At 32.4% G+C, this 13,722-nt stretch overlaps 1 protein-coding gene across 1 annotated transcript; it reads left to right on the top strand.

The window, feature by feature from the left end:
* Positions 1–461: 461 nt before the first annotated feature.
* Positions 462–626, top strand: BDCG_17331 (uncharacterized protein; the record flags this gene model as incomplete). The annotated part of the gene is made up of 1 exon (XM_045426472.1): positions 462–626. A coding segment is annotated over one exon (165 nt), but the record flags the coding sequence as incomplete, so codon positions are not given.
* Between the last annotated feature and the right edge of the window lie 13,096 nt (positions 627–13,722).

Raw genomic sequence — 13,722 nt, forward strand, 5'->3', positions numbered from 1 at the left:
TAGTATAAATATTTCAGATCTGTCTGTAAAATCTTATCTTCTTTTCTCTTTTTCTGTAACAGCTCTCATTCTCATAAACTGTGAGTATCTTCATTCATTCATGAAGTGTTTTCACTCAGATAATAGAGAGAGAGTATTTCTGACAATATCTACATATTAATTCAAGAATTTCTCAAGAATAAAAATTTTTTCAATTTCAATATCTTCATAAACAATGTCTGATCACTGCTGAGCTTCTTATAAGTGTTCTCACAACTTCTCTGATCACTTTTTATCAGCTGATGAAGTGAAAGTATCATCATTCATGATCATGTCTCTACTTCTCTCAGCCCTGCCACTGCATCTGATCTTCAGGCTGACAGCTAACTCTCTGTCTCCCTCAGGCCAGCTTCTGGCTTCAAGCAGTGCAGTCTCTCTCTATACTGTAAGTCTTCTTACAAGTAATTCCTTACAGATTCTAGCTGACAGTTCTTATAAAGCTCTCAGTGTTGTCAGTGTCTTCTGTGGCCCTGCAGGCCTATAATCACCCCTTCTCTGCTCACATAATCTCTGACCAGATATATGCAAATATGTCTAGGTTCTCTATCAATGATCCTCACATCACAGTGCATTTCTGCAATCTCATTGTCAATGAGAGATAAGTCCCTGAGTACCTGCAAAATCTGGGTAATTAAGGCAATGTAAATGCTATGAATTCATGATAGAAGTTGACCTGAACAGATAAGCCCTCTCTCTGTGTCTCAATTATTTTCAGGCTGAATACTTTAACATAACTGAGAGAGTAGACATAGCTTCATAAGAAGTATCTGATTATACACACAGATGATCAGTCTTCAAGATTCTGCTGCAACTGCATACACTCTGATATCTAACTTCTCTGAAGTCTGTGCATTTCTGACAGTCTTTATATCAAATGCAACAATTGTCTGTATCACAGATATAATACTCTCTGCTTCTTTAAAGAGAAAAATTAATAGTTGTGAGAGAATTGAGTATTATAAGTATTGAGAATGTAAGTTTGAATTTTCTTTATTTTTTCTTTATTAATCTTCAAATTGTGTTTACAGCCCTGTTTATTTTCTTGTTTTTTAGCTTAATGAGAATATGATTTCTTCTTTTCTTATGTATACTGCAGACTGTTTATCTCAGTAGAAATTCATCATCTTATAGACTAGGATTTACAAATAACAGTATTAATATCTTTATTATAACCAGGTTCTTAGTAAAGATTACATTATTCTGACTTATCAGAATTTACAGTATGAAAGTCATGTCTCAGCTTCTGCAGATATCTTATCTGCTTAGATGATTCTCAAGTAAACTCATTCATCTTATTAGAATACTCTTATCACTGAACCTTGAACTAGAGCTTGTGATCTCACTTCTTTAAGTCAATAATTTCTTTAATCTGATATTCTCTTTCACTCTCTAGTACTTTATAGACAGAGTGATGAGTCACAGAATTCTCTTCTGAGAATTTCTTATATTCATGAAGTAAAGAGACATGAAAAATATTATATATCTATAACTCAGATAATAGTTTCAATCTGTAGAACTGTGAGTTCACTTTCTTCATAATCTTACAAGACTCTGTCTGCAAGAGATTCAGCTTCTTGCTAGATCTTTATATAATAATGTTTTCTAGACTTAGTCAGACTCTATCATCTTTCTTAAAACTCTTTACAATGTGCTTGAAGTCATAGTATCTCTTCTAATACTCTTGAGCCTTTCTCAAGAATTCACAGACTTTCTCTCAGATCTTCTGAATTCTCTCAGCCTGTTCACAGACATCATCACACTCTATAGTGTACTCTTATGAGTCTATCAAGATTATTCACAGATGAGTCTCAGTGAGCATCTCAAAGAGGATTTTATCTGTGCTGACATGCTTTGAGTTATTGTATATAAACTCTGTGAGTGACAATTAATACACTTAGTTATTCTGATTATAATTGATAAAGCACTGCAGATACTGTTTTAATATACTTATTAGATATTCTATCTGATTATCTATCTGTTGATGAAAAGCTGTACTTAGATCTTACAAGATCTTCAGTATAGTTATCAAGTTAAATTAGAACTCTTCTATAAAGATTGATTCTCTGTCTGAGACAATGTTCACAGACAATTCATGCAACTGAATCACATTACAGATGAAGATATGAGTTAAATTCTTTAACTTCAAGTTCTTACAGGTGAGTATAAAGTGTGTCATCTTGATAAAGTAATTCACTATTATCAGCACACTGTCAAAGCAGGCATCATATATGTTCTTACTTTCAGAGAGACTTACAAGAACATTCATTTCTAGCTGTTCTCAAGGTTTCTGTAAGATGAGTAGAGAAGTAAGTTCTTTATATGATCTGAACTGTACTACTCATGAATTCTGATAAATAGTATAAGAATTCACTATCTTCTTTATAAGTTCTTGTATCTTCAGTCAGAAGTATTTTCTTATAAGCAACTCATGAGTTCTAGTATCTATAAAATGACTCACTAGAGAAGAGTTATAATACCTTTTAATAAGTTCTACATGTAGAAACTCATTTACAGGCATATAAATCCAGCTCTCTCTTTGCAAGAGACTATTTAAGTCTCTGTAATTCTTTATTTCTACAGAGTTGATCTCTGTTATAAGCAGTTTCTGAATATGCTGAGCATATTCATTCTTCAGTTACAGTTTAGACAATCTGAATAGAAGATCTTATAAAGACTTATACTCTGTTTCTTCTTACATCAGGTCTTTCACAGTACTTCTCAAAGCCTGTAAATTCTTCAGATTATAGATATTCTCTTCAAGAATTCTTGTGAAGATTTTCAGAGTATTGACTCTCAGTGTTATAGAGAGTAGTTGTACAGACTTCTTTCCTTTCTCTCTTCTCTTCTCTCACAGAGAATTGAGAGACTCTTCAGTCAATCTCTTTGCAACACTCAGTCTGAGTATTTCATGAAGCTTTTCTATCTTCTCTAGTCTCTCTGTGTCTATCACTCTGATCTTCTTAATATAGTCTGATCTGTAAGAGAGTCTGTTCACTGAGTTCTTAGTTCTCTTGATATGTTCTATCTTGAATCAGAACTCACTCAGTCTCTGAGCTCAGTGAATCTGTCACTGTGAGAGTTTCTTAATTAAAGCAAACTGTTATAAGCTGTTATAATCAGTTCTAACAGTAATCACTGTCACAAGATTCTTAAAGTAGTGATATCAGTGACAGAAGAATTTCACTATTGTGAGAAGCTTCTGATTATAAATGTTATAGTTGATCTCTGTGAGTTGCATCTTCTGTAAGAAAAAGATCACTGAAACTCAGTTCTCATTTAACTGTAGTTGTAAGACTATTTCTGAAATTGTAAAGAAGAAGGCATCTATCTTCAATCTGATTAAGTGTAAGAAATCAAAGTGAAACAGTATCACTGTATCTGTGAATATCTGTTTCAACCTTGCAAAGGTCTCACAAGCTTTTGAGATAAGAAAGTTCTTACAGTTCTCTCTTCTTAACAATCTTTTCATTCTCTATTCACAGAATGACTTCTTGTTATTTTCATTCTTCAGCATGTCTATAAGAATCAAGAAGATTCTCATAAATGCAAAGATAAACTGTCTATAGAAATTCACAAAGCTCAGAAAGATCTGAATCTTGTGAATACTAGTTGACTTCAGTCATGATAGAATAGTCTCAATCTGTGAAGATTTCATCTGAATATCATTCACAGTGATTATATATTCTAGGAAATTAATTCAGTAAGCACTGAAGTTGCACTTCATAAGCTTAATATACAGTTTTATCTTATCTAAGGCCTTCAACACACTTTGCACATACTCAGTGTATTCTTCCTTCTTTGTGAAATACATTATCACATCATTCAGATATATTATCATGAAGACATTCAGATATGTATGAAGTATTTTATTAATGAAAGACTGAAATACTGCAGAGACATTAGTCAGATTAAAAGATATTACTAGATATTCAAATAATTTCAGTGCAGTTCTAAAGACAGTCTTTTATTCATTCTCAGATTATATTCACAGCTGTGTATATGCATTGATTATATTCAGTTGTATGAATATGACAGCTTCTGTGAGACAGTTGATTATATTCTTAATCAGAGACAGAGAATAGCAGCTCTTTATTATCTTGAAGTTCAGATTATAATAGTCTACACATAATCTGAGATCTTCATTCTTCTTCTTTATAAACATCACAGAGGCTCTCATGAAGGCCTGTAAAGATCAGATAAAGTCATTCTTCAGATTCTTCTTTACATAGATTCATAAGATCTCTGTCTTGTGATAAGAGAGTTTATAGATTGATTCTCAGAAGAGTTTCTACTCTTCTATCAAATCTATTATCAGATTCTTCTTACAGTGAGAGAGAAGCTCAGCTGTCTTTACTGAGCTGAATATCTCTGCAAGATCTCAGTATTTCTCTGATATCTGAAGCTCAGTTTCCATGATCACAAGATTCTCAGATACTTACAAAGTCATTATATAGATGAGCTTGTCTTCTCTGATCAACTCTGCAGTATCAACTGATTCTATCTTCATAAGTAAGTCTGTTAACACTGATCAGAAGTATAAACCTGACTCACAGACAGCTATGTGTGAATTGTGTCTTTGAAGTCATACAAGTCTCAAGTACATGTTATCTACAATGTTTATGATAATCACAGTTTCTGCAAATCTTCTTCAGATTTCAGAGAGATCTTGTAATTCAAAGATAACTCTTACAAGTCTCTCAGTTCTCAGATCTGAGTTCTCACACTCTGCTTATTATAAGAGCAGATTCTCAGTTTTCATCTTTCAGCTCATTCACTCTGTAAGCTTTAGAGACACTACAGTGACCTGAAATCCCAAGTTTATCAATGCTTTTCATGCTTGCAGAGCAGCAGCATCATGACATGATCTCTTTCTATGAGCAAGCATTTTCATCAGAGAAGTAATAGATTCAGATATCAGCTTCAGAGCTCTTAAAAAGACTGTTGCTGACTCTGTCTGCAACTCTTCAAATTTCTATTTTAATTTGTTCAGACAGTTTACACAGAGATGTTCTGATTTAGAACAGATAAAGCAGAGTCTCTTTTTCTTAATCTCTCTGTTATACACTCTGTTTATAAGAGCTTATGAAGCTCTCTCTCTCTACTCAGCAGTCAGACATAAATCTCTCTGTGTCTTATCATCTTTTTCTGACAAACCTGTTCTCTGTTGTTCTGACTCTTGCAAGGCCAGTTGATGATCTGCTCTTCACAGGTCTGTGACTCTCACAGTGATTTGTAAGTAATGAATAAGAGTCATCAGTTTCTTCAGAGTCAAGAGTTTAGAGTCTTACTCAATGAGCTTGTTCTGCATATCTTTATTCAGTCTCTTTATAAATATCATCATTCAGGTCTTGTTTCAGAGCTCTGTTTTCATAGATTCTAATTCACATCACAATTTCATGAAGTGCTGTGAGTAGTCTTCATCAGATTTCTTACCTCTTTTTCTAATATTAATGATCACAGTTCAGGTGTTCTCTGTTCAGCTCATGAAGTCTCTCAACTTATTCTCTAGATAGATCTTGAGAACAGATCATCAGAATCTCTCATAATCATTCTCTAGATAGTTCAGTCAGTTCTTGACTTCAGTGTAATAGAGGTCTGTTATTATATAGATAACAGCTTCTTCATCTTTCATGTCACATAGTCAGGCTTGCAAGTCAATTTCAAATACAAACTCACAAAAGCTTTTATAGATTGTGATTTAATAGATGGTCTTAAGTGATTGTAGCTTAAGAAAGTTTCTTTTCAGTTCACAGATATCTCTGAAGATCATGTCTAGAGACTCAGTTTGAGAGTGTTTACAGACAGTAAGCATTTCTTGTAGAAAAATAGCTTGATTCTGTAGAAGATGCTCAAGAATGTTCTTCACTGAGATTGATTTGTTTGTGAGTTCAGAGAGTTTCTCTGTCACAGATGCAGAGAATGATGTTCTGTGAGTAGTTGATAAGTTCTCTGAGACTTCTTTCACAGAGATTATTCATGATTTGAGTGACTGCTTCTGAGTGTCTGTAGTAGAGTTCACAGGAATTGAAGCATATAAGTTTCTAGTTCTTTCAGTCATAACAGGTGATTGCTGACTGACTGAGCTTGAAATGTAAGAATAAGTGCTCACAGACAATTATTCAGGTGTTTGCAGCTTGATGTGATATGTACTGTTAACTACTAGAAGTATTCACAGTAGAAAGATAAAATATAGAGATCAAATGTATAATAGTATTCAAGCTGAGTTATGAATAGTATTCGTGAACTCCAGTCTATATAGTTGTGTGTAGCCAAGGGCCGCTAGCTCTATTGATTACATGAGAGATAGGAATAGGGGTAAAGAATCCGCAAGGAGCGGGATTTCTTACAATAAGAGATTCATACATATTAGTAACTCTTTCACTGCAGCTTCTATTCTCTTTGCAAAGAAGTCAGATAAAGAACTCTGATTCTGTGTAATCTACTGAGATCTGAACAGATTGACAAAGAAAGATCAATATCTCTTATCTCTTATCAATAAAACTCTAGCATGAATCAGGTGAGCTCAATGATTTATAAAGTTAGATATTATCACTGCATTTCATAAGATCTGCATCACTGAAAATGATAAGTAGCTTACCGCATTCTGAATATAATATACTCTCTTTGAATGAGTAGTTACACTCTTTGAATGAGCTAATACTCTTAGTATATTTCAGAAGTGCATCAACTGAGCACTCTGAGATTTCCTTGATAAATTCATATCTGTATATCTTAATGACATTCTCATCATCACTTATGAATTCAGGAAGGAATATCAAGAACATGTGTGAAAGGCATTATAACAGCTATGAGAAGCAGAACTACTGATAGATATTGACAAGTGTGATTTTAAAGTCAAGAATATCAAGTATCTGAGTTTTATTATAGAAGCTGATAAGAGAATTTGAATGAATTCTGACAAAATCTCTGTCATTCTTGAATGAGAAGCTTCATATACTGTGAAAGATGTATGAAGCTTCATTGAATTCACTAACTTCTATCAGTGATTTATATGAAACTTCTCAGATATTGTGAGATCACTTACAGAACTTATTAAGAAGAACTCAGTGTTTTAATAATCAGTGAATACTGAAGCTGCATTTATACAGATAAAGAAGATATTCATTAATACTTCTCTGCTGATAATATTTAATTCTGATCATAAGATAGTTATTGAAGCTGATTTCTCTGACTATTCAATAGAAGAAGTGATATTGTAATATAATAATGAAGATATTCCATAATCATGTATCTTCATATCTAAGAAACTGAGTCTCACTGAATGCAATTATAAGATCTATGATAAGAAACTTCTCATGATTGTACACTGTTTAGAAGAATAAGACTCTGAACTTTGAAGTATCTCTGAATTTAAGATAGTCATAGATTATAAAAATCTCAAATACTTCATAACTATTTATAAACTCACTGAATAACAGATATAATGATCTGAGTTCTTAAGTTACTTTCATTTTATAATACACTACTATTCTGAAAGTCAGAACTCAATGACAGATACTCTTTTACAATGAGAGTAAGATATATTATCTGATGTAACAGATACTCACTGAATGAACTGAGAGCACTGACTCTTGAATCTGAAGATACTAGTTAATCAAGATAAAACAGCTCACAGTACTATATATGCTTCTTCAATTAGAACTGTCACTGATATCTTAACTTCTTCTGAATCTACATTAGATGAGCTATAGTATACAGCAGCTCAAACTGATGAACTTCTTTAAACACTCACTGAAGTAGTATGTTAAGAAGCACTCTGATTTCTCCCAGAACTATGTATAAGAACTGATATCTTAGAATGTTCAATTGATAATAATAATACTCTATAATTCTGTGAATGATGCTGAGTCTCTCACTCTGAACTCTTATACACTTGAATAATACAAGAGATGCATGATTTGTATATAACTGATTATTCAGGCTGTGTATAACTGTATAGAATAATCTTCTGAGACTTCTACTAATCTGAGATATTAAACAGTATCAGATACTTTGTCTGAACCTGTAATTACTATTCTTCTGTTATCTTATGAAAGAACTGTAGAAAAGATCTATTGAAATCACTTAATATTTCTAATATGTGATAAGATGCAGTAATTGACTTCACTATCAATCTATCTAAGAGTAAGAATTGTAGAAATATTCTGATTATTGTGAATTGATTGAGCAAAGATATAATATTGAAATCTTATAATAAGATGAATACTGAATAAGTTGCTGAAGCTTTTCTACAGAGTCTGTTCTATTAAATGTGTGAATTACTAAGATCTATAGTATCAGATTAAGACTGTTAATTTGTGAGTGCTCTCTGAACAAGAATCTGTCAAGTTCTTAAGATTATATACTATCTGTCAACTGTCTATCACTCTGAGACTGATGATGTATCAGATCAGATAATTCAGACTGTGAAGAATTATCTCTGTAAGTTCTGTAATTATTCATAAGATAATTGATATAATCTTCTTCTACATGCAGTGATTATTATCAATGATTAAGATACTGTTTTAACAGGTGTAAGCTTATTCTTTCTTACACATAGTTATCACATGAAGGTGTTAGATCTTCTAGAGATCACAGAGTTTATACTGAATCTCTGCAGTTCAATTCAGATCACTGATAATATAGTAACAAAGCTCTGAGATGCCTGTAATTAAGCAGAGATCTTCATAACAACTGTGAAACAAGATTAAGAGAATTAAATCAATGTTCACTGAGATCTTACTGAATAATATAAGATAGAAGATCTGATATAATTGAATCTTATGAATATACAAATCACACATTCATCTTATATGCTAGATTACTGTCATATTAGATATAAAGTGATAGAAGTTCTAGATAGTCATAACTACTGTCTTAACATATTATCAGAAATTCATGATATATTTCACACAAGCTTGCTGTGCTATGCTATCACTGATTCATTCTTCTCTCAGCTGACTTCTGACTGACAGTCACCAGGCATCATAGAAGAAGATAATGAGCTTGAGTGAAAGATTGAGAATATTCTTGATAAGAGACTTCATAGCTGCAGCTGATAATATCTTGTGAAATGAGTCAGCTATAATCAACTTGATCTGAACTCTAAGTTTCATGTTATCTGAAACAGCAGCTCTTGATCAATGAGAACTGCTTCTGGAAGAAGAGAGCTAATGTGACAGACTGTACTCAATCAATTATATAGACTATTCTGTTACACTTCATAGATTCTTCTGTGCCACTCTTGAACATGTACACTTCAATTCTTGATCATTCTTAATTGCTGATTCTCAGCTGCTATGAATGTGTATGTTCTGATCACTGATTCTCAGTCACTATGAACGGGCGTATATTCTTCCACTCTGAAGCTTCACTGTGTACATTATCACATATGCATATAAATATTCATCTTGATCACTAATTCTCGCACTTTCTCTTTCTTTCCTTCTCTAATGTTTTTCTCTTTGTTATATAAGACCTATAATATTATACCGATCTATTCGGCGTAGGCCTCTTACATTTTCATTTGATGAAGGTCAGGGTGATCTGCTACATTATAGCATATATGAATGATGTCTCACATCAGTGATTTAAGAATATATAGATGTGATTCTTCAAAGAACAATAGCTCATTCTGCACTGTAAACAACTGATATCACTCTTTCTGACTGGTCTTGTGAAAGACCTTTCTCAATACTGAGTTGTGAGAAATATCTCAGTATAGTTACTTTTTGAATTCATCAGTGAGCTCTATCTCTGTAGTTGAAATTATATATATCTTCACTGAAGATATATCTGTCATCAGTTCATCTATCTGATTGATGATAATCTGACAGATTTTTTCCTGCTCTTCAGAAAGAATCTCTTCTAAATTATTATCTAGATAATGCAATCTGAATAGAGTATCAGTATTAGTATGTACAGTACTCTTATAATAGTCTGTGAAAGATACAAGCTTAGAACTAAGACTTAATTCATCAGTCAGTTGCTATGATAATCTATTACTAATGACTTAAAAGTGAATATATGAGTGACATGATCAGTGATAACTGTAAACTCACTGTCTAAATACTGTGATAATTTTCACAGAGCTTATATAAGTTCAAGACACTTTAATTCAGTTGCTCAGTAGTGCTTTTCAATCACACTCAATCAGTGAGAGAGAAATAGAACAGGTCTTTCAATGTTATTTATTCTGACTTAGTGTAGAGCTACTCTGATATCTCTTTACTTACTGATATTCACATACAATATGAAGAGATGTTTAAAGTTGAAATATACCTGAGTGAGAATGTTCATCAAGACTTGCTTTACTATGTCAAATGAATGTCTGACTTCCGCGAGCAGAGTGTGAAACTGCAGTGAGTTCTTAAATTTCATTAACTTGATCTTAGCTGTGTATAACACTCTTTTCTAGTCTGTTTTTGAACTATTACACAGCAACTTAATCTTGAGAATTTCTAATACTTTCATCTGATCTGTATAAAAGCTGACAAAATTGTAATACTAATTGAAGAGACTAATAATTTCTTCTAGTTCTCTAAGTGTTATAGAGAAGACTAGATTAGTAATTACAGCTACTTTCTCTTCTTAAGTAGATATATCTAGTCAGTTAATATGATGACTCAGCAAATGCACTGAGAAGTATACAAAATAACATTTAGTTAATGATATTGTTACTTCAGACATCTCAAGAGCTGTGAAGACTTGCTGTATATAATGAAGATATTCATTCAGTAAGTGAGAGAAGATGATGATGTCATCTACATAGACTAACATGAATTATTATAGAAATTTCACTAGAATCTCCTTTATACACTGTTGAAAGAACTCAGATGAGGTTGCTAATCTCATTATAATAACTGTAAAATATTCAAGATTTTAGTGCAGAGTTATAAACATGATTTTGAAACAATCATTCTGTTCAATTACTTATTGAAAGAAGTCTTGACAGATGTTCATGAATAAGAATACTGTAGAATCACTGAGTGATTGCAACACATCTTGTTATGTCAGTAGAGAATATATATTGAGAAGTAAGCATGCATTTACTTTTCACAAATCAATCATCACTCTTAACTTCTCTCTAAGTCAGATTACAAAGGTGAGTGAAGCAATGAGGTTTCTGTCTCTGAGAGAAACACATTCAATTCTTCTATCTTACAGAAGTGAGTTCAGAATGTGAGAGTGACTTTATAATCTCTTTAAGACAGAGAATAGAGTCTCTGTTTCAGACTGAAAAAGTTACTCTCATCAATAAACTGCAGTGACATCTTAACATTGTCTGAAAATAAACCTAGACTGAAGCTAAATAGTTTGTGATATCAGTTGATAATCACTTGAATGACTGCTCAGTCTTCTGCTGCTCAGTGATCTGATATATTCAATTAAATCTACTCAGTGAGAGTGTCTGCTGTGAGAATTTGCAGTGAATTATTCTGGTCTTTCACATTCATTAAATGCAATTTGATGTACAAGGTAGGAAACAGAGAATCTTTCAAGTCAGAATAATAAATGATGTCAGTATTAATGACATAAATGATAATCTTCTTTCACTGTCAGAGTAGCTGTGAGTTTGATAGATGTCTATCTGCATAAATAGCATCTCTGATGATCTTGATGTTTATGAAATATCTTCTGTAAAATGTAACAAGCTCATTATAAACATTAATAATTGCCTTCACTGATAATAATACATTATTAGCTATGATTATATTGCATCTGAGATATTATACTAAGTGAAATTTGTCTTTAAGAATTAAAAGATAATCATCATCTGTCTTCAAGATAAGATCTGTTACTATGAATAGATTTGATTCATTAGCTTCTAAGCCACCTTCTCAAATGCTCATGCATTAATCATACGACATAGAGATTGATTGACAATGAGAAAAGAATAGACTTGCTATTATTACATTGATAAGTAATATACTTACATCTGTATTCATATAAACAGAGAGATTGCCTTGTGATGTAATAATGAAAATGATGAGAAAGATGTAAGACAAATACTGTAGTCTGCTAACATATTCTTAATCACTTATAGAGATGTCATGCACTGTAACTGCATATGTTAGTATTAAAGATATTCTAATAATTATCTAAGAGAATATCTGTAGATAAGATAAGTCTCTCAGTGTCTATCTCACTGATTATTTTTTCAACTCACTATCAGAATCTAGACTAAGATCTAGATTCAGCAGCTTATCAACATCTTTCTCAGTACTCTTCAGTTTGACTTAATTCACTGAATAATTGCTGTTCTTCTCTTTTTTGAGACAGTAGTTAATGTAATAAGAGTCTTCACAGATGTAGCACTCTGCTACAGATATCAGCAGTCAGTCTTCTTCTGTTATACACTGAATCAGTAACTTACTCATTGTGAGAACACTCAGAGAAATCACTGTCATCTCTGTAATAGACACAGACAGCTTTGTAGCTTCTGTTTACTTAAACAGAGAGATGTGATACAGATGATAATTATTATTCTGTTTAAAACATCTGAAACTGTGCATGTAGTTGATGAATTGAGTCTTTTAATTAGTTCAGATATGTCAGACAGCTGACTCATTGTCTCTAATTCATTATTAGAAGTCATTCAATTATTCAGCAGAAATAAGTGATGTGATTAAGAAAAGATTGAACTCTAAACTCTCTCATAAGAGTCTCTTTATCATAATGAGATCAGAGATTGTAACATCTCACAGTAAGTTAATCTTCTATAAGATTTATAATATCAGAGATAGTTTATTCAACTTCTTAAAGAAAAAATACAGAGTCTGAGCTTTCATTCAAGCTTTCTCTTCTGATAGCTGAAACTCACATTTTAACTTATTAACAGTGATAGAAAGAGAGATGTTCATATTCTTTCTCATTTCAATACACAGACTGTTATGTTATTTCAATACCTGACTCTTTAAGTATAGAGAGAATACATGAAGAACTGCATCATCTCTCTTCTATATAATAATAAATTTCAAGCAACTGATAAATATTATTACATTCATTTTCACTGAATTGAATAGCATGACATTATTATTATTATTATTATTATTATTATTCTTCCATTATACTCATATGCAAGCGGAGCTTATAATGAGTCCTTGTATGATGTTAAATACAGGCCAAGTATTGATTATACAGGAGGAAATACAGGTGTTGAGATCATGCCAAGATAACAAGAACATAGGAAATACAAAGAAGTGACAATTAGATACATGTGATAATAACTTCCCAGCCCAGGAACATAGAGTGATTTTATTGAAGCAATTTATACATCTCTGTATTTATTAGAAACCTGAGGTGCTTGAGTTCCGGATTTAATGTATCCTCTGCAGGTTTCAAACTCACACGCCTTGGTTTCCCACGCCAAGGCGCTACCAGGTGGCCGGCATTAACCATTCGGCCACCGGGGCAATAGCATGACATCATCAGCTTATAATCTTGCTAATCTATCAACACTTCATGCAGATAAACAGAGTTCACTATTAAGTGAAGAATTAAGATTGTTATGAGTGAGTGTCTGATCTCTGTGTATTCAGTTTCTCTCTAAGTTATAAGTAAAATATGCAGTGTCAGCTTCTCCGAGAAAATTAATTCTGTCTCTTATTAGATTATAATAATGTGTTCTGTCTTCAGTACTGTACAATTCTCATGAAGTTGCTGATATTCATCAGATTCTAA

The sequence above is a fragment of the Blastomyces dermatitidis genome (assembly GCF_000003525.1).
Source record: "Blastomyces dermatitidis ER-3 genomic scaffold supercont1.6, whole genome shotgun sequence".
Taxonomy (NCBI): Eukaryota; Fungi; Ascomycota; class Eurotiomycetes; order Onygenales; family Ajellomycetaceae; genus Blastomyces; species Blastomyces dermatitidis.